Source organism: Narcine bancroftii, chromosome 6 (genome assembly GCF_036971445.1).
Source record: "Narcine bancroftii isolate sNarBan1 chromosome 6, sNarBan1.hap1, whole genome shotgun sequence".
In the NCBI taxonomy this organism is placed as follows: domain Eukaryota; kingdom Metazoa; phylum Chordata; class Chondrichthyes; order Torpediniformes; family Narcinidae; genus Narcine; species Narcine bancroftii.
Window position 1 is genome coordinate 240,012,390 of NC_091474.1, and position 26,123 is coordinate 240,038,512.

Consider the following 26,123-nt stretch of genomic DNA (forward strand, 5'->3'; position numbering starts at 1 on the left):
AGAACATCACGGCAACTGAGGAGATGTTGCGAAGTTAATATTGTGCTTTCACCAACCCAAACCACGTTCAAGGTTGGTGGGTCCAAATTGAGGGAAGCTTGATGGAGACTGCATTAACCTCTGCTGAATCCATGGTGTTATGAGTCCAGAAAAAAGTCTGGGCTCGTTGGAAGAAACGTTGAGGGTCATTAATTACTCTTTTTGTTCAAATTCCGCACGCCCCTTAAAGGGCAGCCTGAGCTCAGTCACCTGGTACATTGTGACATCATAATCTCTGCCCAGGGTGGGCACTGGAAGGGCTGTTGGAGTCAGAGAGAAACCACTGACGACGCCATTTCCCCATGGCGGCCCTGCCACGTGGCCATACAAGAGGGGCCGGTTCGCCATGAGGATGTGCACCGCCGCAGTAAGTTACATACATAAACACAATTTAAAACATCTTTTTTGAAATACTGAAGAATTCATATTCAGTGACTTTACAAAAACTATGGAGAATGCTATGCACAGTCACAAGTAGGTGCTAATTTAAATGATATCATGAAATGAATGGACTGGAGTCAGGTCATCTGTGTTGTACATTTTTGCAAAGTTTCTGACCTCTCTCCAAAGTGCTCACTCAGAGGTCTTTGAGATGTTTGTTTACCTAAAATAACAGATTGGAGCAGAAGGCTGGCTCCGATTGTTTGCTGGAGAAAGAGGGGATTTTACAAGTGAGAGAGACAAGGACATGTGGCTGGCAGTTGGTATCTCAGATGGAGAGAGATACAGCTGAAGCAGTGTCAGCCAGGAGAAGCTTGTTGGAACTGAAACAGAAGTTCCAGAGTGGCGGTTGGCTGGAAGTGCTATCTGTCTGATGTTTGTCTTGGAATAAGTAGAACAGAAAGGAACTCGGTGTTAGCCTGAAAGAAAGAGGTTATCATCTGGAGAACCGTGATGGGGCAGGTTTCATCACCAAGATATTGAGGTGACTAAGGGTGGTACCTCAATGGTGGAAATCCTGGAACAACACATCTCTCTCTGCAAACCTACAAGAGCCTTCCTGAGCAGTAACCATTTACCTTTCAAGCACCAAAGCCTGGTGAACTTTATACATGTTAAATTCTGTGCACAGTATAAGAATTGCCTGCAACCAGAGAAATTGGAGAATGAGAAGTGAGATTAAACTGTGAACCAAAGATCTTTTCTTCAATTTAAACGCATGTTACATTCCCGTGCGCTTAGAATTAGAAGGGAGCTAAGTTGGGTTAGTTAATTGTGAAAACATAGAGTTTGATCCTGTTTTCATGTTGAAACACAATTAAGAGCAACTTTTGTTTCAGTAACCATTTGTTGTGGTGAATATCTTTTGCTGCTGGGTTTTGGGTCCATTCTGCTCGTAACAATTGCTCATAAGTTATTGTTGTCAGATTCCCAAGTGAAGTTTGTTAAGTTGGGTTTAATAGTAGCAAGGAAATGTGTCCCTGTAACATGGAAATCCGATGTTTCATTAACATTGGATATATGGCCTGTGAGATTCAAAGTTCTTTTCAATTAAAAAAAAATGATGTGTCGTTTAAGCGATAAATATTCTTTATTTTTGCAAATTTCTTGTCCGTATGCTAATATAATGAAATTATAATTATATTAAAATTTCTTTCTTTATCAGTGAAGTTTTCCCTAAAAGTATGAAGTATGACAAGTTTATAGTGATTTTGTGGTCTTTGAGTGTCAACTGACACAATCCAAATGATTTGCTTGTAATCATTTTAAAATGAAATATCCTATATGTTGGTTTTGGGATAAGATCAGTTTAGGGGGAGGGTGGATCAATAGGGTGAAAGCAGCAAAATTGTCACGCATAGTGTGACGCGGTGAGTGTAGCTGTTCGAGTAACCCTATTACAGCGCCTGTGATCTAGGGTGAATCCAGCGCTGTATGTAAGGAGTTTGTACCCACTCCCTGTGTCTCCTTGGGTTTCCCCCGCTACTTCAGCTTAATCCCACCCTCCAAAAACATATTGGGGTTGCAGCTTAATTGGAGTATTTGGATGACACGATGTTGTGGGCCGGATGGGTCTGTTTAAGGTGCTGTACGTCTAAATTTTAAATATAAAATGGGAAGGTCAAACTGGAACTCTATCAGTGACGGGTGACACAGCAACTGGAAAACTGTGTATGGTTGTGGGCTTCTTGTTGCAGGAAGCGAGTGACAGGATGGAAAATGGGAGAACTCGGTTTGGCCCATTTTCCCAATACACTGAGGAAGGACCAAATGTCCTTGTTCAAGCCTGTCCCCACAAGAAGCACAGAACACCAGCTGAAAAATAACATATCCTTCCTGTCAGACACTAAGACTTAAGACCTGTTCTGTGCTGTTGCATTGTAGAAATATCGCACATACCTGCAGCATTATTGAAATGTGAATAATTGAAAAATCTCCCCAGGGCAACCTTTGATGCAGTCTTCAAATCTGATCCATTAATGTACGTATTAAGCCAGAACATGGGTGTGATCTCCTCTTCGAAATATCCCTGGGAAAATGGAAGGAAAGACTTGTCAAAGGACCGCCCGTTACCTTCCTGGGCAGTGTGTGTGTTGGGTGCCGGGTCGTCGGAGCCTGATAAGTCTTAGAACATTACAGCACAGTATAGGCCCACGATGTAGTGCCAAGCTATATAATCAAACCCTTCCCTTCCTCCCACCACCAACCCTTTGTTTTTTTTTACTGTGTTCATCATCTGCTATGTCATGAAAAAACACGATGTAGGTGAAGGTAATGAAATCAGCTGAAATGGTGAGTATTTTTAAGGGGTATTTAACAGGGTTTCTTCAGCCCACAGAAAGTCGCCATGGGTCGCCAGCACAAATGTTATCATTTTCCATGTATACGCTGTCTACAGTTTATTTTGCACTGCCAATAAATGGTCATTCTGCCTCGCCCGCAGAAAAAGAATCTCATGTTTGTAATGTTGTGTACATACTCCCTGATGATGAATCTGAAACCTGAAAATCTCTATTTTACTTGAATGCATGTGCCTGTCTAAGAGTCTTTTAAATGTCCTTATTGTTCCATCTTCACCACCACCCGGCAATGCCTTCCATGGACCCACAGCTCTCTCTGTTAAAAAACATACCCACAACATCTCCCCTAAACTTTATTTCCCCAACCTGAAGGAGATTTCATTTGGTATTAGTTTCTGTCACCCTGATTATCTACACGATGGCTCTCATAAACTTGTTGAGCTCTATTAAGTCTTTGGCACAGGGAGAAAAGCCCTCACCCTGCTAACCTTGCCTGCTAAGACATTCTCTAATCCAGACAACATATTGGTAAATCTAAGCTGCAGCCCCTCCAAAGCTTCTACATCTTTCCTGTAATGAGGGGAGCAGAACTGAACGGAATATTCCAAGTGTGGTCTAACCAGAGTTTGATGGAACTGCAACGTTATCTCACTGCTGTTGAACTCAATGCCCCCATTAATGAGAGCCAGCACGCCTTAAACCATCTTAATTACCTTAACATCTATATGAAAACCTTGCTCTTTATCAACTACAGATTGACATTTACCACCATTATCCCCTCAAAACTGACCAGAAAACTCCCAGACCTGGGACTCAACAGCTCACTGTGTAAATGGATCCTGGATTTCCTCATCTCCAGACCACAATCAGTGAGGATTGGTAAGATCATCTCCTCCATAATCTTCATCAGTGTTGGAGCACCACGGGGCTGTGTTCTTAGCCCCCTCCTCTACTCACTAAACACCTATGTGGCTCAGTACAACAACACCCACAAATTCACTGATAGAAGGTGGTATTGAAAGGGGCAATGAGTTAGCAGACAGGAAGGAGATTGAAAACCTGGCTGAATGGTGCACCAACAACAACTTCACACTCAATATATGCTTTTAAGCTGCAGCACCCGGGTAGCCCTCCTGGAACCTGGGTGAAATTAGTGGGGAAAAGGTGCGTCCAACAATTATTAGGCCAACTCGGTGATTTAAGGAGAATCCCGCCGCCCGCAATGACACAGTAAGTGACGCATCATGCAAGCTAATTCACCCACCAGCTGTCAGTCTCCCTCCCACCATAGATTGCTCTCTCCCCAACCCACGGAGGATGACCCTTCTGCTGCCACGGCAGTCGACTCCTGTCCTCTCTCCCTCACCCCCATGGTAGCCAATCCCTCTCCTCTAGCCCCCAAGGCAGCAACTCCTCTCTTCTCACCACACCCCCACCATATCAGCGAGCCGTCTTCCACTGATCGTGGCACCAGCCCAATCCCCCGCGACATTAACCTCTCCCCCTTATGGCAGAACCCTCTTCCCCAACCCCTCTCCACCCCGGCTCCCTTGGCAGTGACTCCTCTCTTCCTCGATCACTGCAGACATTTCAGCTGGGTTTCCCTGTGACACCATCATGTAGGCACTGATGCCACAGGAGTAACTTTGTTGGCAATTTTTGTTTTCAAGCCGATGGTGGATGTGTCCTGGGTAAGTTTATCTGGGTTCCATGACTACCTCTGAGGTAGGGCAGGGATCTGGTTGACTTTGGACGATACTGACCAAGTCAGACACTTTCAAACTTCCATGTGAGAGGGGCACTGACTGGGCAAATTACCCAGTTAGTCCCATTTTACAAGGCAGCGTGAAAGCACCTCGAGACACCATTGCTGATTGTTGACTTCAGGAATGGTAAACCAAAGGAGTACGATCCAGTGATCATTGGGGGATTAGAGGTGGAGAGGGTGAGCAGATTTAAGTTCATGGGAGACACTATTTCACAAGCCAAAAATGGCATCTTGAAGAAAGCTCATCTACTTCTCTACTTTCTCAAGAGTTTGTGGAGGTTTGACATGACATGGAAACCCTGGCAAATTTCTACAGATATGTGGTGGGAAGTGTGGTGACCGGCTGCATCACGGACTGGTATGGGGCACCAATACCCCTGAGCATAAAGCCCTGAAAAGGTAGTGGATACAGCCCAGGTAAAACATTTCCTACCATTGAGAACAACTATAGGGAACGCTGATGTCGGAGAGCAGCAGCCATCATCGTTGATCCAAACCACCCAGCAGGTGCTCTGTTCTCTTTACTGCCAGAACTATATCCTGAAAATCTGTAGACACCATTGTTGAAGTAAAAGCACAAATTTCTGGAGAAGCTCAGGGTGTCAAAGAGGGTCAAAGAAATAGGAGCATGAGTTGGCCATCATGCCCATCGAGCCTGCTCCGCCATTCCATACGATCATGGCTGATTTGATCATTGACTCAATTCCACCCACCTGCCTTTTCCCCATATCCCTTAATTCCTTTTAATTTATGTAAAAATCTATCTAACCGAACCGTAAATATGTTTAATGAAGTTTCCTCAACTGCCTCCCTGGGCAGAGAATTCCACAGATTCACTCGTCTCTAAGAAAAACAGTTTTTCCTCATCTCCGTCTTAAATCTACTCCACTGAATCTTGAGGCTGTGTCACCTAGTTCTGCTCTCATCTACTAGTGAAAACAATTTTCCTGCCACAATCTTACTGATCCCTTTCATAATTTTATATGTTTCTATAAGTTCTCCTCTCATTCTTCTGAATTCAAGTCCATACAATCACAAGCGATTTAGTCTCTCTTCATATGTCAACCCCCTCATCTCCAGGATCAAGCTGGTGAACCTCCTTTGGACTGCCTCCAAAGCCAGTATATCCTTCCTCAAGTATGGAGACCAGAACTGCACACATATTCCATGTGCGGCCTCACCAGGACCTTGTACGCTTGCAGCATCACCTTCCTGCTCTTGAATTCAATTCCTCTAGCGATGAAGGCCAACATTCTATTTGCCTTCTTAATAACCTGTGGAACCTGCTACCCAACTTTTTGCGATTCATGCAGAAGCCCTCCCAAGTCCTTCTGCTCTTTCACCATTTAAATAATAATCTACTCCTGTATTTTTACTACTAAAGTGTAGCATTGTTTGTCAGGGAAAATATTGCAGCAGTACTTAGGCAGGATGGATTAGAGGGCTGGTCCAGGGAAGCTGTATGGCTGGAACTGAGGAATGGGAAAGGGGTAGTCACACTTATAGGTGCGTATTAAAGACCACATAATGGGGAGCAAGAACTAGAGGAACTAATTTGTAGGAAGATAGAAGATATTTGTAATAAACACAGAGTTGTGATTGTGGGAGATTTTAATTTTCCAAATATAGATTGGGAAACCCATTCTGTGATCGGGCTGGATGGATTGGAGTTTGTAAAATGTTTACAGGGTAGTTTTTTAGAGAAATACATAGCGGTACCATTAGAGAAGGGGCAGTGTTGGATCTACTGTTGGGGAATGTGATAGGGCAGGTGATGGAGGTATGTGTTGGGGAGCACTTTGTGTCCAGTGATCATGATACCATTAGCTTCAATGTAATTATGGAAAGGGATACGTCAGGGTCTCGGGTTGAGGTTTTCGAGTGGGGAAACTAGATTTGAGGAGATGAGAAAGGATTTATGAGGAGTGGATGGGGACGATTTGTTTTATGGGAGGTCTTTTAAAGGTGAGATTTTGAAGGTACAACATCTTTATGTTCTTATTAGGATAAAAGGCTGGGTCACAATTTTGAAAGATCCTTGATTTTCAATGGATATAGGAAACTTGGTTCAAAAAAAAGGGAGACCAACAATAAAAATAAGAAACAAGGAATAAACGTGATGTTCGGAGAATACATTGAATATAATTAGAATCTGAAGAAAGAGATCAGAAAAGCTAAAAGGCGGTACGAGGTGGTTCGAGCAAACAGGGTGAAAATAGATCCAAAAGGTTTCTGTAAATATATTAATAGTGTGACAGAATATATAGAAATATTTTTGGGAGATAAATTTGGAAAAGTTAGAGTAGGTTACGTACAAATACGTTAAAACAGATCTTATTTGAAAGTACTGCTGCGAGTCCCGGTGGCACGCACGTTCAGGGCAGCTTGTCGGAAGACGTGCATTCACGGACCTCTATGTTGCCGGGATTGTGCAGTACGTCATGGGTCTCGGAGTTACTGGATAAAGTCTGGGCTGTTGGTGAGGGTCAACGGCATTCTGAACAGGCTGGGTCTGGACCTGCAGGTGTCCAGACTAGAAGCAAGATGAAATCGAAGGTTCAAGGTAATTTTAAGAAAATAGTAGGTGCCTTTCAAGTTTGCAAGGATCAAGTGGAAAGTAATAAACAGAAAATAGAGAAAATTGAAGATTCTTTCGTTGGATGGGAGATTCAGAAGAACGACTTATTGAAGAAGATAGACTCTCTGGAAAATCAAAGAAGGTTTGGAGTTGGATAGGGCTCATAGGGCTTTAAGGAGTAAACCATATCCAGGTCAACCACCATGAGCTATTTTGATTCACTGTCTAAAATATCAAGATAGAGAAACTATTTTGAGAGTAGCACATAGATATAAATCCCCGTTGATGGTACAGGGAAATAAGGTATTTTTCTATCCAGATCTGAGTGAAGAAATTATGAGAAGACATAAAGAATTTAATTCTGCTAAAGAGCTGCTTTGGAGAAAGGGTTATAAATTTTCTTTTAGATATCCTGCAGTATTGAAATTATTTTATGGTACTTTTCAATCACACTTTTTTGAGAATGATTATAATGTTTTCGTTTTTGCTAATTCTCTGCCTGATAGGGCTGTTGAAAGGCATTTGTCACCTAAGTGGAAGATATCTGTGAAGAAGAATGGAATCAGGAATGGGAATCTCTCAAAGAGTTTGATTGATATTGATGATCCGGAGCAAGTTTTGGGATTAAAATCAATGGTGCTGTGACCTGATTTAGACTTATCATTTAACAAGTCCGATTGGGGGAAGGGAGGTCACTGAAGCTTTCCGAAGTCATCTGCTAACTGTGGGTGGGGAGGGGGTTTATTTCTGTCCACACCCAGTTATGTGGGGAGTTGCTACTTTGTAGTGCTTTATACAAAAATATTTTTTTATTTAAATACATTTAATTTTGTTGGGGGGTGATGGGAACTGTTTTGTTTGGTGATTATTTATCAAGGGAAGCTTTAAGATTAATCTTTTTTTGAATTATTAGAAGGGATAGAAAGAAAGGGAGTATTTTAAGGGAGTTTTAAGGGTTTTTTTGAGTTAGTAGAAGGGATAGAAAGTTAAGGGGGGTTCATTTGTTATTCAAGTTTTACTTTGATAATAATGTCTAATAAAAAGTTTGCAAGGTTTAATGTTCAGGGTTTAAATAATCCAATTAAGAGAAAACAAGTTTTAGCTTATTTAAAAAAGATGAAAGTTGACATTGCTTTTTTGCAGGAGACTCATTCAACCGAAAAAGAACATTTGAAATTGAAGAGGGATTGGGTCAGTTATGTATTTTCATATTCCTTTAATTCAAAAGCAAGAGGAGAGGCAATTTCGATTCCTAAGAAAATACCATTTGAACTTATTTTTTTTCTCGGAATCTGTTGGTCGTATTTTAATGATTAATTGTAAATTGTTTGCTGAGTCATGGTCTTTATTGAATGTGTATGCACCTAATGTTGATGATGAACAGTTTGCGTCTGAAGCTTCTTTAATTTTAAGTCAAGCTAAGGAGAATATTTTGATGGGGGAGACTTCAATTGTGTGTTAGACACATTATTGGATAAATATCTGAAAGTTGTGAAAACATCGAAAGAAGCAGTTCAATTGGTTCCCTTGATGAAAGATCTGAATTTGATTGAGGCCTGGAGAAGATTAAATCCCACTGAGAAAGATTATTCACTTTATTCTTCACATCAGGATTCATTTTCTAGGGTTGATTTTTTTTTAGCATCAGTATATTTGCAAGTACGTTTTATTGAAGCTGAATATAAGAGTAGGATAATTTCTGATCATTCTTTGCTGCTTATCTCCGGTGTGGGGCCAGAAGTAATTCAATCACTATTTCACTGGAGGTTCAATGCAATGTTATTGAAAAAACCAAAATTTGTAAAATTTATGAAAGATCAAATTCCAATCTATTTAGATTTGAATAAAAATACAGACAGGAGTAATTTTATTGTATGGGATGCTTTAAAGGCATTTATACGTGGTCAAATAATTAGTTATGCATCAAGGGAAAAGAAGAAATTTCTGGTAGAGTCTAAATTGTTGGAAAAACAAATAGCAGAGTTGGAAAAGGAATTCCAGAGGAATTCTACAGAAGATAATATGGATTTTTTGGGCAAAATTTAAGCTAAAATATAATATATTGCAAACTGACCAATTTGAACGTTTGATTCAAAGATCTAAGCAACGTTATTACAAGTTAGGGGACAGAGCACATAGAGTTTTGGCATGGCAATTGAAAACTGAACAAGCTTCAAGGATTATTAATGCTGTGAGGAAGGACAATTCAATTACTTTTAATCCTCAGGAAATTAATGACATTTTAATTGTCATTTTAACAGAAATTATATGCTTCTGAGGGCGTCCAAGCGATGGTTCCATTGAAACATTTTTGTCAGGGTAAAATTTACCAATATTGAAGGAGGAGCATGTAAGAAAGTTGGATTCTCTTCTTATGGATTTAGAAATAAAGGATGTTATTCAACAAATGCTGGTTTTATTAAACATAGGTATGGTTCGAATAATATTCTTAGAGTGGTTACATTGATCAATGCTTCACATCAGCTACCCAACCTACCAATTGTAGTATTATTCAATGCTGAAAAAGCTTTTGATAGGGTTGAATGGAATTTTTTATTTAGTATTTTGGAGAAATATAAATTTGGACCCTTATTTATTGGTTGGGTGAAAGCACTATATAATAATCCTGTAGCAAGGATGGCGACAAATTGTCAAACTTATCTTTTTAATTAACATGTTAAACTTGTCAATGTTGCACTTTGTCACCAGCCTATTTGTGTTGGTCATTGAACCATTAGCTCAGGCATAGAGACAGAATGAGAATATTACAGGTATAAGGATCAGACAGGATGAATAAGATTAATTTATTTACTGATAATGTTTTAATATATTTAACTAATCCAGATCAATCTTCAATTTATTTGCAAAATTGTTTAGAATTATATGGCAAATTATCTGGGTATAAAGTGAATTGGGATAAAAGTAAAATACTGCCAATTTCTGAAGTAAATTATGATTAATGTAGACAAATTAGTAAATTTCGATGGACTGATAAAATTAAGTATTTAGGGATAATGATTGATGTAAATTTACAATCATTGTATAATTTAAAATATGGAGCATTAATGAGAAAATTTAGAGCAGATTTGACTAAATGGAAAGATTTACCTTTAACTTGAATGAGCCAAGTAAATTATATAAAGATGTATGTATATTTTTTCACAAATTCAATATTTGTTTCAATCGATTCCTTGTTCTCTTCCAAAATCTTTTTTTTTAAGATTTAAATAAAGTAGTTTGAGAATTTTTTTATGTAAAGGAAAATTGGCAAGAGTAGCGATGCAATTATGTTTGCAACTATCTAATTTTTAAAATGATTAGGAAGCAGCTCAATGAAGATTTATTAATCATATGTTAGATATTTCTAATCCTCCTAGTTGGGCTAGGGTGGAATTGGCTGTGATACTGGAATTTTGTCCTCATCAGTTTGTATTTAAATGGAATACTGTTTTATTACAGAAATATAATGTACCAATTTTGAAACATTTATTAAAAATTTGGACTTAAATGAATGTATTAATAGGATCAAAATATAGTTTATCAATTCAAACCCCAATATATTAACATAAATTGATTTTTTTTTGAATAGAATAATAGAATTTTAGAAGATTGGTGGAATAAAGGAACAAAAAGATTGCTGGATTGTTTTGAAAGAGGCAAATTTTTATCTTTTCATCAGCTTAAAGGGAAATTTGAGAGAATTCTCTGTTTCTTATCAAATTAGGGCACTAGTCAAAGATAATTTTGGAAGAGAAATTAAAATTTTAAGTTAACTAAATTTGAACTTATGGTTTCATATTTTTCAGATAAGGGTTTTATATCAGAGATGTATGCATTATTACAAGATACTATGGTTAAATTTTTTTAGATACATCTAGGATTAAATGGGAGCAGGATTTAAATTGTGAGATGAGTCGGGTAGATTGGGAAAATATGTGTGATGATGTGTTGACTAAATTAATTAATGTAAGATATAGTTTGGTTCATTATAACTTTTTGCATCAATTATATTTAACCCCTGAAAAATTGAAAAAATCTGGATCTCGTTATTCAGATCTGTGTTTGAGGTGTGCTACCTTCTATTTCATTTGGTGATAAAGTTCAAACTTACGGGTTTAAAATTAGGATATTTCTTCAAAATTTGTTTCAAATTCAATTTCCTTAGATCCAAATATATATTTGTGAGGCTATTTTATTTCATTAGTGGACTTGGGGTTGGATAATTTTCAGACAGCATTTGAAACTTTGACAATTGGTCGTAAATGTATTGCCATGTCTTGGAAAGATGAAGTGGAGTTAAACCTAATTCGATGGCATCATGAGTTGAAGTCATGTATTTATATGGAGATAATCAGACATAATTTACATAATCATTATGACACCTTATATGAAGAATATGAATTTAGTAATGTTGTAAATTACTGAATGTTTTTGTTTATTTTTAATGCTTCTATTGAAGGGTCTGTTGTGGGAGGTGGGAGGGGATGCATTTGTTTTATTGTTTTATCATTATTAGATTACTTATTTTGTAAAAGTCTGTTTATTCTTATTGAAAAATACTAAATAAAGTTTTAAATAAATAAATAGATGTTACATTCTGTGCACAGTCTAAGAATTGCCTGCAACCAGTGAACTTGGAGGATTGAGAAGTGAGATTGGACTACGAACCAAAGAACTTTTCTAAACTTTCCATACATTACACACACATGCGCCTAGAATTAGAAAGGGGTTAGGTTAGATTAAGTAAGTTAAAAATAGGGTTAAGTTAAAGTGTGATTCTGTTTTCATGTTTAAAGATAATTAAAAGCAACTTTTGTTTAAGTAACCATTTGTCTTGGTGAATATCCGTTGCTGCTGGGTTTTGGGGTCCTCTGGGCTTGTAGCAATAGCAAAAAGTGAGTATGGATAAAATTGGTCCATTAGAGAATTGGTCCATTAGAGACGGTTACCACTCTCTTACCTAAAGAAATTCCTCGGCATCTCTGTCTTAAATGGGTGCCCTTCAATCCTGAATCTGTGTTGTCCTACACTTACCTACCATGGAAAACCACCTTGCCACGTCTACTCTGTCCTGGCCTTTAAACAGATCAAAATGCTGCTGTGTGATTTCCCCTTAATTCTTCTGAACTCCACAGAGTACACTCCAAAAGCCGGGATACGTTCCTCACATTCCAATCCTTCCATTCTTCGCATCATCCTTGTGAACCTTCCCTGAACCTGCTCGATGCCAGCACGTCCTTTCTTAAGTAAGGACCCTAAGACTGTACCACATACTCCAAGTGAGGCCAGTGCCTTATAAATCCTCAACATCTCATCCCTGCTCTTGTATCTAATTCCTCATGATATTACGCCAATATTGCATTTGCCTTCTTCACCTCCGACTCAACCTGGAGGTAATGTTTAGGGTGTATTGCACGAGCCACCACACCTGCAGGGTGCAACCTCTATTTATCACCCTTTTCAATCCTGTTCCTGAAGAGCCCCCGGTTAAGTCCTTAATCAACGCATATAATTTTGCCCTAATGACTGCCTATCGTCCCTCACTATCCTGGTGTACAATGTATCTACTTGTGGATCTTCTGCCCCATTCAATATCCTCTCATTCTGGATTCCATCCCCCTCCCCCACAGTTCTATCAAACCTGCCAGGATATGTCCCTCTCCCGTTTCGTTGCAACCCGTCCTTTTTGTACACGTCATAAGAAATCCCAATGATTCTCGAATCTGAAACCCGACCCCCTGCCCTGAATCTGACCATGATGTTCTGGTTTAATATCAGCTGGGAAACTTTTTGTCATATTACAAGGAAATAATTGTGCAGACTCAATACCTCACTGCTGATACCATTTGGGATATAGTCAAGCAGGAGTGAGGATTAAGGAAAGGAACTGGCCCTTCGGCCCATCTAGTCTGTGCCAAAACATTGTTCTGCCTAATCCTCTCCACCTGCTTCTGAACTATAGACCTGTGCAAAACCCATCCATGTAGCTATCCAAATTTTTCTTAAATGTAAAAATTGAGGCCACATTCACCACTTCTGTTCCACATTATCACCACTCGCTGAGTGAAGAAATCCACCCAATAGCTTCCTTAAGCCAGTGGAATTTAAATTCCTCCCCCTAAACTCACACTTCATCTGAAGTAATCCCCATGCCATCGGTGCTCAAAGATTAATAAGGGATTGTATAAGGTGGTATGTGGTGGAACATTAAAGTTCTAAAACCTCTACTTTTCATCGTTCCTAATTGACTCGTGATGTGCACGGTTTCAGAACTCCAAAGGAAGTGGGATTATGACAATTTTTCTCAAGCAAAATATTTCAGTATCATTTGGGTCTTGAACAGTGGTTCAAAACCTTCCCTTCCCATTCACATCCCATCTTAAGCAATCCCTTACTAATCACAGAGCACCGATGGCAGAGGGATTACTTAAAGTGGATTGTGAGTTTAGGGGAGCAGTTTAAAAACCATTGTCTAAAACATTTTACCTTTCACCCTTAACCAATTTACTCAGTTCTGGATTCATCTAAACACAGTGGAAATAACCTGTTTGCATTCATTCCATCTGCACCCCTCATAAAGTTTATAGATGAATGTGAAAACTTTCAGTAAGGTAATTTCCGAACAAAGGAACCTGAGGGAATGAGCAGGTCCGAAAACATCCATGGAGATAAATAATCAGTCAATGTTTCTGGACGGGATCCTTTATCAAGACTAGAGTAGGGGATTTCAAGTAAGTAAAAGGGGGGAAAGGGAGTGGGTGAGGAGGGGAGAGGTGATAGGATTCTGGGCGGTAGGAGGGAGAGGGGCAGGGACCAGGGATAGACAATAGACAATAGACAATAGACAACAGGAGCTGGAGTAGGCCATTTGGCCCATTGGGCCAGCACCGCCATTTTAGATCATGGCTGATCATTACCATCAGTACCCCTTTCCAGCCTTATCTCCATAACCCTTAACTCCGTTACCCACAAGAGTCTTATCTAACTCTCTTTTGAACATAGTCAGCGAATCCGCCTCTACCACCCTCTGTGGCAGAGCATTCCACAGATTCACACTTCTCTGGGTAAAAAAATGCTTTCTCATCTCCGTCCTAAAGGGCCTACCCTGTATTCTTAAACTATGCCCTCTAGTCCTCGTCTCCCCCATCATTGGGAACAAGTAATCAGACTTCACCTTGTCTATCCCCCTGATGATTTTGTATATGTCCATAGGTGGGGTCTGTTGGTCTGAGTAGAATCACCCAGTCTCCAGTCACTTTAATTCGCTCTCCATTCTCACAAACATGTCTGTCCTTGGCCTCATCCAATGCCAGGGTGAGACTAAATGTAAACTTTGGGAAATCATCATATTTTTCAATGCAATTGCACAAACAGTATTTTCTCCAGCTTTTTTCTTCCCCTCTGGATCCTGTTCCACTCTTTCCATCTCTCCTTTACCTCCTTCCATTGACATTTTCCCCAGCTGCACTGCTCCCCTCCCCGACCTGTCTCTCCACCTCCCCCACCTTCTTCCAGAATTCTCTCTCACCTCAAAGCCTCTCCCCCCATAAACTCCTTTCTCCCCCTGTACAGACTTCCTATCTCCCCTTCCCCACTGCAGTCAGGACGAAGGGTCCTGACCTGAGACCCTGACTGACACCTTCGCTCCATGGCTGCTGCCTGACCCACTGAGTCCCGCCATCTTCTCGCTATTCACCCAACGTTCCAGCATCTGCAGTGTTTGTGTTTCTCCAGGGTTCTTCCTGGTCTATGAATTTCTGTCCCACAACACAGGACAACATAGGATGGTCAGAAAAATTTTAAACTGTGGAGAAATTTGAGCCAGCATCATCTACTTCCCGCAGCTCACCCACCCCTCCTGATTCCCAACAGTACTTACATCGTGCTCAGCGATATTCAAGAGTGGATAACAGATCGTAAACTTGCACACGTCTGTCACAGAAACACCTTCTGCTCCTTTTTCAACCTGCAGCCCGACCAGGACAAGCAGAATTAAACAGAGTCTCAGCATCTTGGGCTCTGCTTCAGTGACTTTTGGACGCACCCAGTGAGTCCTGACACCTTTGGGTGGATCTGCTGTTTGAGCAGCGAGATCAAACCTCTTTATATTGTATTATGGAGGTGATTTTGAATGGACCAGATGGAGAATGAAGTCATCTCAAATATTATGCAAACGCTGTTTTATTCCAATCTTATGCAAAAAAAAGGGACGGTGAAACCTTGGGAGCAGTGACACTGAGGAAGCCTGAGTACCCACGGAAACAGTTTCCACATGAATCCAGCGCACTCCATGATGCTGAGATGTTTCAGTGGGGAAGAGTCAGGAGATCCATGTTCCCAGCGATACAATTCACCCTCCCTCCCAAAGTACCATTCTCCTTGTCAGTGTGAAAACCCCTTCCTTCTGGCTGTTGTACTCATCACGTTAGTTTAAGGAGGAAGGAGGAGCAGGAGGAGGAGGGTATCTGGCCCATCGAGTCTTTTGCACCATTCAATGAGACCATGGCTGATGGTCCACTTCCATGCCTGTACGGAAGGACTCCTTATAACCTGACATCAATTTCAATGTCTTTATTGTTCATGTTTGCAAGGAGCAAAAAGAAAATGATGCATATTTTTTTTCAAAGTGGCATCCTAGTTTCATGTAAAGGGCTTTTGGCACACTGGCCTTGATAAATCCAAGCATTGTGGTCAGGAGAGCAGCAGACACCTTTTCTGTGTGTACTCTGTGCAATATAGGAGTCGCGATGTGATGTCGAAGTTGTAGAAGACATTAGCGAGGCCACATTTGGAGAATTGTCTACAGGAAAGATATCTATTATGTTGAAGGAGTGCAGAGAAAATTTACTAGGCTGTTGGCAGAGTAGGAAGAGCGAGTTTTAGGGAATGCATTCAGAAGTTATTCCCTGGTGTGTCAGAGAATGGGGGCTGTGGTGGTACACCAATGGCCTACTGAATGGGGCAACCTCTATACCTGCAAAAGAACATGGGGAGAAGACAACATCTGCTTGGCTGTCAATCCACCGATCAGTATTGACCAAGCCCTACCCAGTCGGGTGTTAATCACACTCCAGAATATAAGCCTAAGCCAGCCCTTTGAAGACACTCTCAGAGTTTACAGCATCTCTTCTCACAGCTGGCTCTGTGGAAGTTTATGTCGAATAAAGCCCGTTGTACAGTCTGGTTTTGTGTGTTTGCTTCTGACCGTCAGCGCACCACAGGGGCAGATTTGATTGAGGGACACAAAATTATTCAGGGTTTAGATAGGGTAAATACATGCAGGCTTTGTCCACTGAGGTTGGGTGAGATAAGAATGAGATGCCATGAGTTGATTACGAAAGGTCAGGTGGATCGTAGGAACATTTGGGGAAAACATCTTCACTCAGAGATTGGTGAGAATGTTCTGCCAACAAGAAAAGGGGACGCTGGTTTACTTTTGACATTTCAGATAAATTTGGGCAGGTGCATGATGGGAGGGATATGGACCTGATCCAGTGATTCAGATGCTGCTGGACTCAACACAGAGAGTAAACTGAACCATGTCCCTCACAGGGACAGAACCAACTGCATTTGCATCACATATCAGCCATCTGTCACTTGGTGCTGAATGTTCCTGCCTGACGACACTGGATTGAAACATTTTTCAAAATGAGGATGAAATATGTGTGACCTGAAATAGGGTGAGATCACCTGTCTGGAAATTGGTCTGAACAATTTGGCAGGTTTTGTTCTGCTTTGCATCTCATCTTTCCACGTTGAAAACCCCATGTACCTGCAGGAACAGTAGACATGCTAAATATGTCTCCTGTCTGAATTTCAACCAAATTTAGCTTGGAGGCAGAGAGCAGCCAGTCTCAACAAACCCATGTCCCATGACACCGTGTGAGTTAAAGACCAGCCCAGCAACGGCCTTCTTTTTCTGCAATGTGACATCTCCATTATCTCTGCACGTTTACCTGGAATTGATTATCAATGAGAAAACAGTCAATTCAAGAAAAAGTGTGATGAAAGCCTAAAAAGAAAGAATACTCTCTCCTACCTGGATGAAGAAAACACCAAATATCGGAGATCCCATAATCTGATCAGAAAGAATGAATTAATGAGGCAGATTTACTCATTGGGACAGGGTTAAGGGACCAGGAAGGATCTAACTAGCAATTAAAATCCCCACCCAGAACCAGAGAGGAGAAACTCAAATTTGGTAGAGAAGAAAAAAATGTTCAAACAAACCCTACATCATCGACAATCGGGACATTAACATTAGCAAAAACTACCATTTTATTACCTAATTTCCCCCAAACAATAATGTAGCCATCATTTGTAGCAGATACAACATTATGATGGACAAAGAGAGTATTTTGAATAATAAGGATTGCCACACCTCTGGGTTTAGCCTGAACTGAAGAAGAAAATGCTGCCCCCTCTACCTTGTCGTAAGACGAGAATTATCGTAATTACAAATATGTGTTTCTTCTAAAAATGTAACTGTGCCTTTACGTTGATTCATATGAGAAAATATTTACTTACTTTTAACCAAATGATTCAACCCTTTTACATTCTGACTAAGGAAATTAATAAAATTATCCATATTTTTAAGTTAATTAACACAATTATTAGACAATCATACTTAATGCAATTAATATCCAAACTCATGGTGTTCGCCATGTGGCTAAAAATTAACAGTAATAAAGCCATAACAACTTTTTTTTAAATTTTCTTTTTTTTTAATTTTTTTTTCACACCATAAATCACATTAGCCATGATATACACTTTTTCTTTTTCACACATTTACAGTGACTTGTTCTCCCCCCCCCTCCCTCCTCCCAAGCCACCCCCCCAACCCCCCCCTCTCATCCATTTTAGGTATACAATCTAGGTTGCATTAATTCAGTCAGACAATGTTGTCATTCAACAAAAATACACCAGAAATTCTACAGAGTCCATTCTTTTCTTTCCTTCTCCTTCCATCAACTTAGGTAATGTTTGTCCCCGGTAGGTTTTCGCTATTGTATTTAATGTAAGGCTCCCATACTTGTTCGAATATTTCAATATTATTTCTTAAACTATATGTTATTTTTTCTAATGGAATACATTTATTCATTTCTATATACCATTGTTGTATTTTCAAATTATCTTCCAATTTCCAGGTTGACATAATACATTTTTTTGCTACGGCTAGGGCTATCTTAACAAATCTTTTTTGTGCATCCTCCAAATCAATTCCAAATTCTTTGTTTTTTATGTTACTTAGGAGAAAGATCTCTGGATTCTTTGGTATATTGTTTTCTGTTATTTTATTTAATATCTGATTGAGATCATCCCAAAATTTTTCTACTCTCTCACATGTCCAGATTGCATGAATTGTTGTTCCCATTTCTTTTTTACATCGAACACTTCTATCAGATACTGTTGGGTCCCATTTATTTAACTTTTGCGGTGTAATGTATAGTCTGTGTAACCAATTATATTGTATCATACGTAGCCTCGTATTTATTGTATTTCTCATCGTTCCAGAACATAATTTCTCCCATGTTTCCTTTTTTATCTTTATATTTAAATCTTGTTCCCATTTTTGTTTAGTTTTACCATTTGTTTCCTCATTCTCCTTTTCTTGCAGTTTAATATACATATTTGTTATAAATCTTTTGATTAACATTGTATCTGTAATCACATATTCAAGGTTACTTCCCTCTGGTAAACTCAAATTGCTTCCTAATTTATCCTTCAAGTAGGATCTCAGTTGGTAATATGCCAGCGCTGTATCTCCAGTTATATTGTACTTATCTCTCATTTGTTCAAAGGATAAGAACCTACTTCCTGAAAAACAATTTTCTATTCTTTTAATCCCTTTTTTTTCCCATTCTCTAAAGGAAAGGTTGTCTATTGTAAAAGGGAGTAGCTTATTTTGCGTCAATATTAGTTTTGGTAATTGATAATTTGTTTTATTTCTTTCTACATGGATCTTCTTCCAAATATTGAGGAGATGATGTAATACTGGAGAAGTTCTATGTGGTACCAATTTTTCGTCCCATTTATATAATATGTGTTCAGGTATCTTTTCCCCTATTTTATCTAATTCTAATCTCGTCCAGTCTGGTTTTTCCCTTGTTTGATAAAAATCTGATAGGTATCTTAATTGTGCGGCTCTATAATAATTTTTAAAGTTTGGCAATTGTAAGCCTCCTTGTTTATACCATTCTGTTAATTTATCTAGTGCTATTCTCGGTTTCCCCCCTCTCCATAAAAATTTCCTTATTATTTTCTTTAACTCTTTGAAGAATTTTTCCATCAGTTGTATTGGCAATGCCTGAAATAAGTATAATATCCTTGGAAAAATGTTCATTTTAATACAGTTTATCCTTCCTATCAGTGTTAGTGGTAGATCTTTCCAATGCTCTAAATCGTCCTGTAATTTTTTCATTAGTGGATTATAATTGAGTTTATATAATTGGCCTAGATTTTTGTTTATTTGTACACCTAGGTATCTTATTGCCTGCATTTGCCATCTGAATGGAGATTCCTTCTTAAATTTTGAGAAATCCGCATTATTCATAGGCATTGCTTCACTTTTATTTACGTTTATCTTGTAACCCGACACTTCTCCATATTCCTTCAATTTCTTATATAATTCTTTTATTGATAGTTCTGGTTCTGTTAAGTACACTATAACATCATCCGCAAATAGACTGATTTTATATTCCCTGTCTTTTATTTTTATTCCTTTTATATTATTATCTATTCTTATCAATTCTGCTAGTGGTTCTATAGCTAGCGCAAACAATAAAGGTGATAGTGGGCATCCCTGCCGCGTTGACCTGCTTAAGTTAAATTGCTTTGATACATGTCCATTTACTGTCACTTTCGCTAACGGTCCCTTATATAATGCTTTAATCCAATTAATATACTTCTCCGGTAAACTGAATTTTTGCAATACTTTGAACAAATAATTCCATCCTACTCTGTCGAAGGCCTTCTCTGCGTCTAAAGCAACTGCTACTGCAGGTGCTTTATTTCCTTCTACTGCATGAATTAAGTTAATAAATTTACAAATATTGTCTGTTGTGCGTCTTTTTTGATAAATCCAGTTTGGTCTAAATTTACCATTTTCGGTACCTGTTCTGCTAATCTGTTTGCTAATAGTTTAGCTATTATCTTATAGTCTGTGTTTAGCAAAGATATTGGTCTATATGATGCTGGTAAGAGTGGATCTTTCCCTTGTTTTAGTATTACTGTAATTATTGCTGTTTTACATGAATCTGGTAAGCTTTGTGTTTCATCAATCTGGTTGATTACATCCAGGAGGGGCGGAATTAATAAGTCTTTAAATGTTTTGTAGAATTCTATTGGGAGTCCATCCTCTCCTGGTGACTTATTATTTGGTAATTTTTTTATTATCTCTTGTATTTCTACTATTCCAAATGGTTCTGTCAATTTATTTTGTTCCTCTATTTGTAGTTTTGGTAGTTCAATTTTAGTCAAAAATTCCTCTATTTTCCCTTCTTTCCCTTCGTTTTCAGTTCGGTATAATTGTTCATAGAATTCTCTAAAGTTTTCCTTAATTTCTTTTGGATTATATGTAATTTGTTTTCTTCAGGCTGACTTCCAGGCCAAACATTTTGGCAGTTTCCGCAAAGCAGGACGTCAAGCGCTGAAGAGCTGGCTCTGAATGGGCAACTAAAGCGGCATCATCTGCAAAGAGTAGTTCACGGACAAGTTTCTCTTGTGTCTTGGTGTGAGCTTGCAGGCGCCTCAGATTGAAGAGACTGCCATCCGTGCGGTACCGGATGTAAACAGCGTCTTCATTGTTGGGGTCTTTCATGGCTTGGTTCAGCATCATGCTGAAGAAGATTGAAAAGAGGGTTGGTGCGAGAACACAGCCTTGCTTCACGCCATTGTTAATGGAGAAGGGTTCAGAGAGCTCATTGCTGTATCTGACCCGACCTTGTTGGTTTTCGTGAAGTTGGATAATCATGTTGAGGAACTTTGGGGGACATCCGATGCGCTCTAGTATTTGCCAAAGCCCTTTCCTGCTCACGGTGTCGAAGGCTTTGGTGAGGTCAACAAAGGTGATGTAGAGTCCTTTGTTTTGTTCTCTACACTTTTCTTGGAGCTGTCTGAGGGCAAAGACCATGTCAGTGGTTCCTCTGTTAGCGCGAAAGCCGCACTGTGATTCTGGGAGAATATTTTCAGCTTTGCGGAAACTGCCAAAATGTTTGGCCTGGAAGTCAGCCTGAAGAAAACTGAGGTCCTCCATCAGCCAGCTCCCCACCATGACTACCAGCCCCCCCACATCTCCATCGGGCACACAAAACTCAAAACGGTCAACCAGTTTACCTATCTCGGCTGCACCATTTCATCAGATGCAAGGATCGACAATGAGATAGACAACAGACTCGCCAAGGCAAATAGCGCCTTTGGAAGACTACACAAAAGAGTCTGGAAAAACAACCAACTGAAAAACCTCACAAAGATAAGCGTATACAGAGCCGTTGTCATACCCACACTCCTGTTCGGCTCCGAATCATGGGTCCTCTACCGGCACCACCTACGGCTCCTAGAACGCTTCCACCAGCGTTGTCTCCGCTCCATCCTCAACATCCATTGGAGCGCTCACACCCCTAACGTCGAGGTACTCGAGATGGCAGAGGTCGACAGCATCGAGTCCACGCTGCTGAAGATCCAGCTGCGCTGGATGGGTCACGTCTCCAGAATGGAGGACCATCGCCTTCCCAAGATCGTATTATATGGCGAGCTCTCCACTGGCCACCGTGACAGAGGTGCACCAAAGAAAAGGTACAAGGACTGCCTAAAGAAATCTCTTGGTGCCTGCCACATTGACCACCGCCAGTGGGCTGATAACGCCTCAAACCGTGCATCTTGGCGCCTCACAGTTTGGCGGGCAGCAGCCTCCTTTGAAGAAGACCGCAGAGCCCACCTCACTGACAAAAGGCAAAGGAGGAAAAACCCAACACCCAACCCCAACCAACCAATTTTCCCTTGCAACCGCTGCAATCGTGTCTGCCTGTCCCGCATCGGACTGGTCAGCCACAAACGAGCCTGCAGCTGACGTGGACTTTTTACCCCCTCCATAAATCTTCGTCCGCGAAGCCAAGCCAAAGAAAGAAAAGATATGTAATTTGTTTGTTTTTTTTCCTGATGCCAATACCATTTTCTTAGCTTGTTCTGTCTTAAGCTGCCATGCTAGGATTTTGTGCGTTTTTTCCCCTAGTTCATAATATTTCTGTTTTGTCTTCATTATATTCTTCTCTACCTTATATGTTTGTAATGTTTCATATTTTATTTTTTTATCTGCCAATTCTCTTCTTTTAGTTGTATCTTCCTTCATTGCTAATTTTTTTTCTATGTTTACTATTTCCCTTTCCAACTGCTCTGTTTCCTGATTATAGTCCTTCTTCATCTTGGTTACATAACTTATTATTTGCCCTCTAATGAATGCTTTCATTGCATCCCATAGTATAAACTTATCTTCCACTGATTCCGTATTTACTTCAAAATACATTTTTAATTGTTTTTCAATAAATTCTCTAAAATCCTGTCTTTTAAGTAGCATGGGGTTTAATCTCCATCTATACATTCTTGGAGGGATGTCCTCTAGCTTTACTGTCAATATTAAGGGTGAATGGTCCGATAGCATTCTCGCTTTATATTCTGTTTTTCTTACTCTATCCTGCATACTAGCTGATAACAAAAATATGTCTATTCTTGAGTATGTTTTATGTCTAGCCGAGTAGTATGAGTATTCCTTTTCTTTTGGGTTTTGTTTCCTCCATATATCCAAAAGTTTCATTTCTTGCATTGATTTAATTATAAATTTGGTTACTTTGTTCTTCCTGTTAATTATTTTCCCCGTTTTATCCATATTTGGATCCAAATTCAGGTTGAAATCCCCTCCTATTAGTATGTTCCCTTGCGTATTAGCTACCTTCAAAAAGATATCTTGCATAAACTTTTGATCATCTTCGTTAGGTGAATATACATTAAGTAGATTCCAAAACTCCGAATATATCTGACATTTTATCATAACATATCTCCCTGCTGGATCTATTATTTCCTCTTCTATTTTAAATGGCACATTTTTACTAATTAATATAGCTACTCCTCTGGCTTTTGAATTATACGATGCTGCTGTTACGTGTCCTACCCAATCTCTCTTTAATTTCTTGTGCTCCAATTCAGTTAAGTGTGTTTCTTGGACAAATGCTATATCAATTTTTCCCTTTTTCAGTAAATTTAGTAGTTTCTTCCTTTTAATTTGGTTATGTATTCCATTAATATTTAAAGTCATATAGTTCAGCGTAGCCATTTTATACTTTGTTTATCTTCTCCTTCCGTTTTTCCATCATTACCTTTCCTCCTTTTCCATTTCTGTTTTCTTATTTTCAACTCTTTATAAGACAACATTCCTACAACATCCAACATTTTCCTTATTCTCCTATTTATATCTTCTTTATCCCCAATCTCCCCTTCCCCTCCTGAGTTGTCCTTTATCCCTTGTCGGACAACCACATCTCCCCTCTCCATTTGGGTTTGCGAATTCACTCGCAAGCGTCAACTGATTTTGCAGTGACCGCTATTTCTCCCCACCCAGCCCTCCCCAGAAAAGATTTCACTTTTCATATGTAACAAAGGTCACTCTTTTAATTCCCTCCTTATTCTCTCTATTCAATTACCTTCCCTTATTCATTCTTGTCTATACTATCTATATTTTCCTCTAAGTACAGATACCTTCACGTATGCACATTTTATCTATTCACTCTTATACCACTTTACCCACATACATATCAATCGTGATCATTTTTACTCTCATTACCCGTCTTCATCCCTCAGTCTATTTTTGTAATTGTTCTGCAAATTTTCGTGCTTCTTCTGGATCCGAGAATAGTCTGTTTTGTTGTCCTGGAATAAATATTTTCAATACCGCTGGATGCTTTAGTATAAATTTATACCCTTTCTTCCATAAAATCGCCTTTGCTGTATTGAACTCTTTTCTCTTCTTTAGGAGTTCAAAACTTATATCTGGATAAATGAAGATTTTTTGCCCTTTATACTCCAGTGGTTTGTTGCCCACTCTTACTTTTTCCATTGTCTTCTCCAGTACCTTTTCTCTTGTAGTATATCTTAGGAATTTTACTACAATAGATCTTGGTTTTTGTTGTGGTTGTGGTTTAGAGGGCAATGCTCTATGTGCCCTTTCTATTTCCATTTCTTGCTGTAGTTCTGGACATCCTAGGGTCTTAGGGATCCAATCTTTTATAAACTCCCTCATATTCTTGCCTTCTTCATCTTCCTTAAGGCCCACTATCTTTATGTTATTTCTTCTGTTATAATTTTCCATTATATCTATTTTTTGAGCTAACAGTTCTTGTGTCTCTATCGCTTTTTTATTAGATTCCTCCAATTTCTTTTTTAAGTCTTCTACCTCCATTTCTGCTGCTACTGCCCGCTCTTTCTTTCCCATTTCTGTTAAGGTCATATCTATTTTATTCATTTTCTCTTCTGTGTTGTTTATTCTTTTTCTTAAATCATTAAATTCCTGTGTTTGCCATTCTTTAAATGACTCCATGTATCCTTTAATAAGAGAAAGTATTCCTTTACCTTGCCTTTCCCTTCTTCTATTTCACTGTACTCTTCCTCTTCTTCTTCCTCTGGGTTGGCCATCTGTTGTTTCTTTGTTGCCCTTTTCTTCTCTTCTTTCTTGTTTCCATTGTCTTCTGTGGTCTCTTCTTGCTGCAGGTGTTCTGCAGCTGTCGTTGCCGGCTGTGGAGATCGACTCCCCAGCTGGTCCCCCCTCCCGTCGGTGTGTTTTTTTTCATGCGCTGTTGCGCACTTTTTCTAGGCTCAGCGAGCAATTTTTGTAGTCCATTATCTACTGACCTGAGGGAGCGGGTTTCTCTCTCCACCGCAGGCCACTTCGAACAGGTAAGGCCTTCACCTTCTTCCTCCATTGTCTTCTCTTCCTCTCTTCTTACCGTTGCTTTCGATTTTTCTTTTTTTGTCGCCATCTTCTTTCCACCTTTATACTCACTTTTTTTTTCACTTTTATTTCTGTGCCTTTGTGTTTTCCTTTGTTTTTCCCAACTTTTCTGGAGAGGGCAGGAGTTCACTGTCCGGCCACTACTCCATCACGTGACTCCTCCAGCCATAACAACCTTAAGAAAATAACCTCCCTCCCTTAAGCAAAACAGCTGCTGAAGACACCAACAACAAGTCAAACAAAACAATCTTTCTTAACCCCAACAAATCTTCCTGTTGGAGTTCTTATCTCAACCTCTATTACATAGAACATAAAACAACATAGCACAGTACAGGCCCTTCAGCCTTTGATGTTGTGACAAACCATATCTTCTTCCTAAAAAATTCTAAACCCTCCCTACCCTATAACCCTCCATTTTTCTTTCATCCATGTGTCTGTCTAAGAGTCTCTTAGAGTCTCTTTGTGTCCAGCTGCATCTGAACTACTGGGCTCGAGGTAGTGGGGAGACCATCTATGTAATGTTGAGCCTCCTCACCTGAAGGCAGCCACTTCTTATAACCACTGGAAAGTGTAATGCAGAGGTGCATCGGATATAACAAGGAGGGCCTGGAGCCATGTTTATACCACTCCAATATTGCATCTCTATATTCAGCACACTCCTTCAAAAGTTCAGGACAGTTAGTCTTCTACTATCTTGATCCACTGACCATGCTATTCAAGATTCCCTGTACGACGAGCTTCACTAATCAGATGAACCTTAGTTTGATAGTATTGCAGCCGTATAATGACTGTACATGGTCTCTGCTCTGAAAACAGCTTGGGCATTAGTGAGCGACGTGCTCTATCAATCTCTGGCGGAGATGGGAGCAGTTCCTTTCCAAACTTTGCACAGTGAAACCCTGAAAAGAATTGTGTTATTTGCCTACTTTCAGTCGCTTCAGTCAAGCCCAGACTACATAAATTTTGTCGTCTGTTCCTGCCTTCCAGGTCAACCACTTGCAC

The 26,123-nt window shown here is 39.6% G+C and overlaps 1 protein-coding gene across 10 annotated transcripts in view; it reads left to right on the forward strand.

The window, feature by feature from the left end:
- Positions 1-317: 317 nt before the first annotated feature.
- Positions 318-26,123, forward strand: part of LOC138737171 (uncharacterized) — a 99,980-nt gene continuing 74,174 nt past the window's right edge. For 7 of the 10 annotated variants that reach the window (XR_011340812.1, XR_011340813.1, XR_011340815.1 and 4 more), the window contains exon 1: positions 318-406. Coding sequence is in view for 1 of the 10 variants with exons in the window: in XM_069887772.1 (XP_069743873.1) it covers positions 3,613-3,659; positions 7,633-7,762; positions 8,270-8,317; positions 9,388-9,465 (303 nt within the window). In the remaining 9 variants the exon portion in view is untranslated. Of the gene's footprint in view, positions 407-3,554; positions 3,660-7,632; positions 7,772-8,269; positions 9,366-9,387; positions 10,231-26,123 lie in introns of those variants that run through there. The other 3 variants (XM_069887772.1, XR_011340809.1, XR_011340808.1) reach the window with 3 other exon arrangements.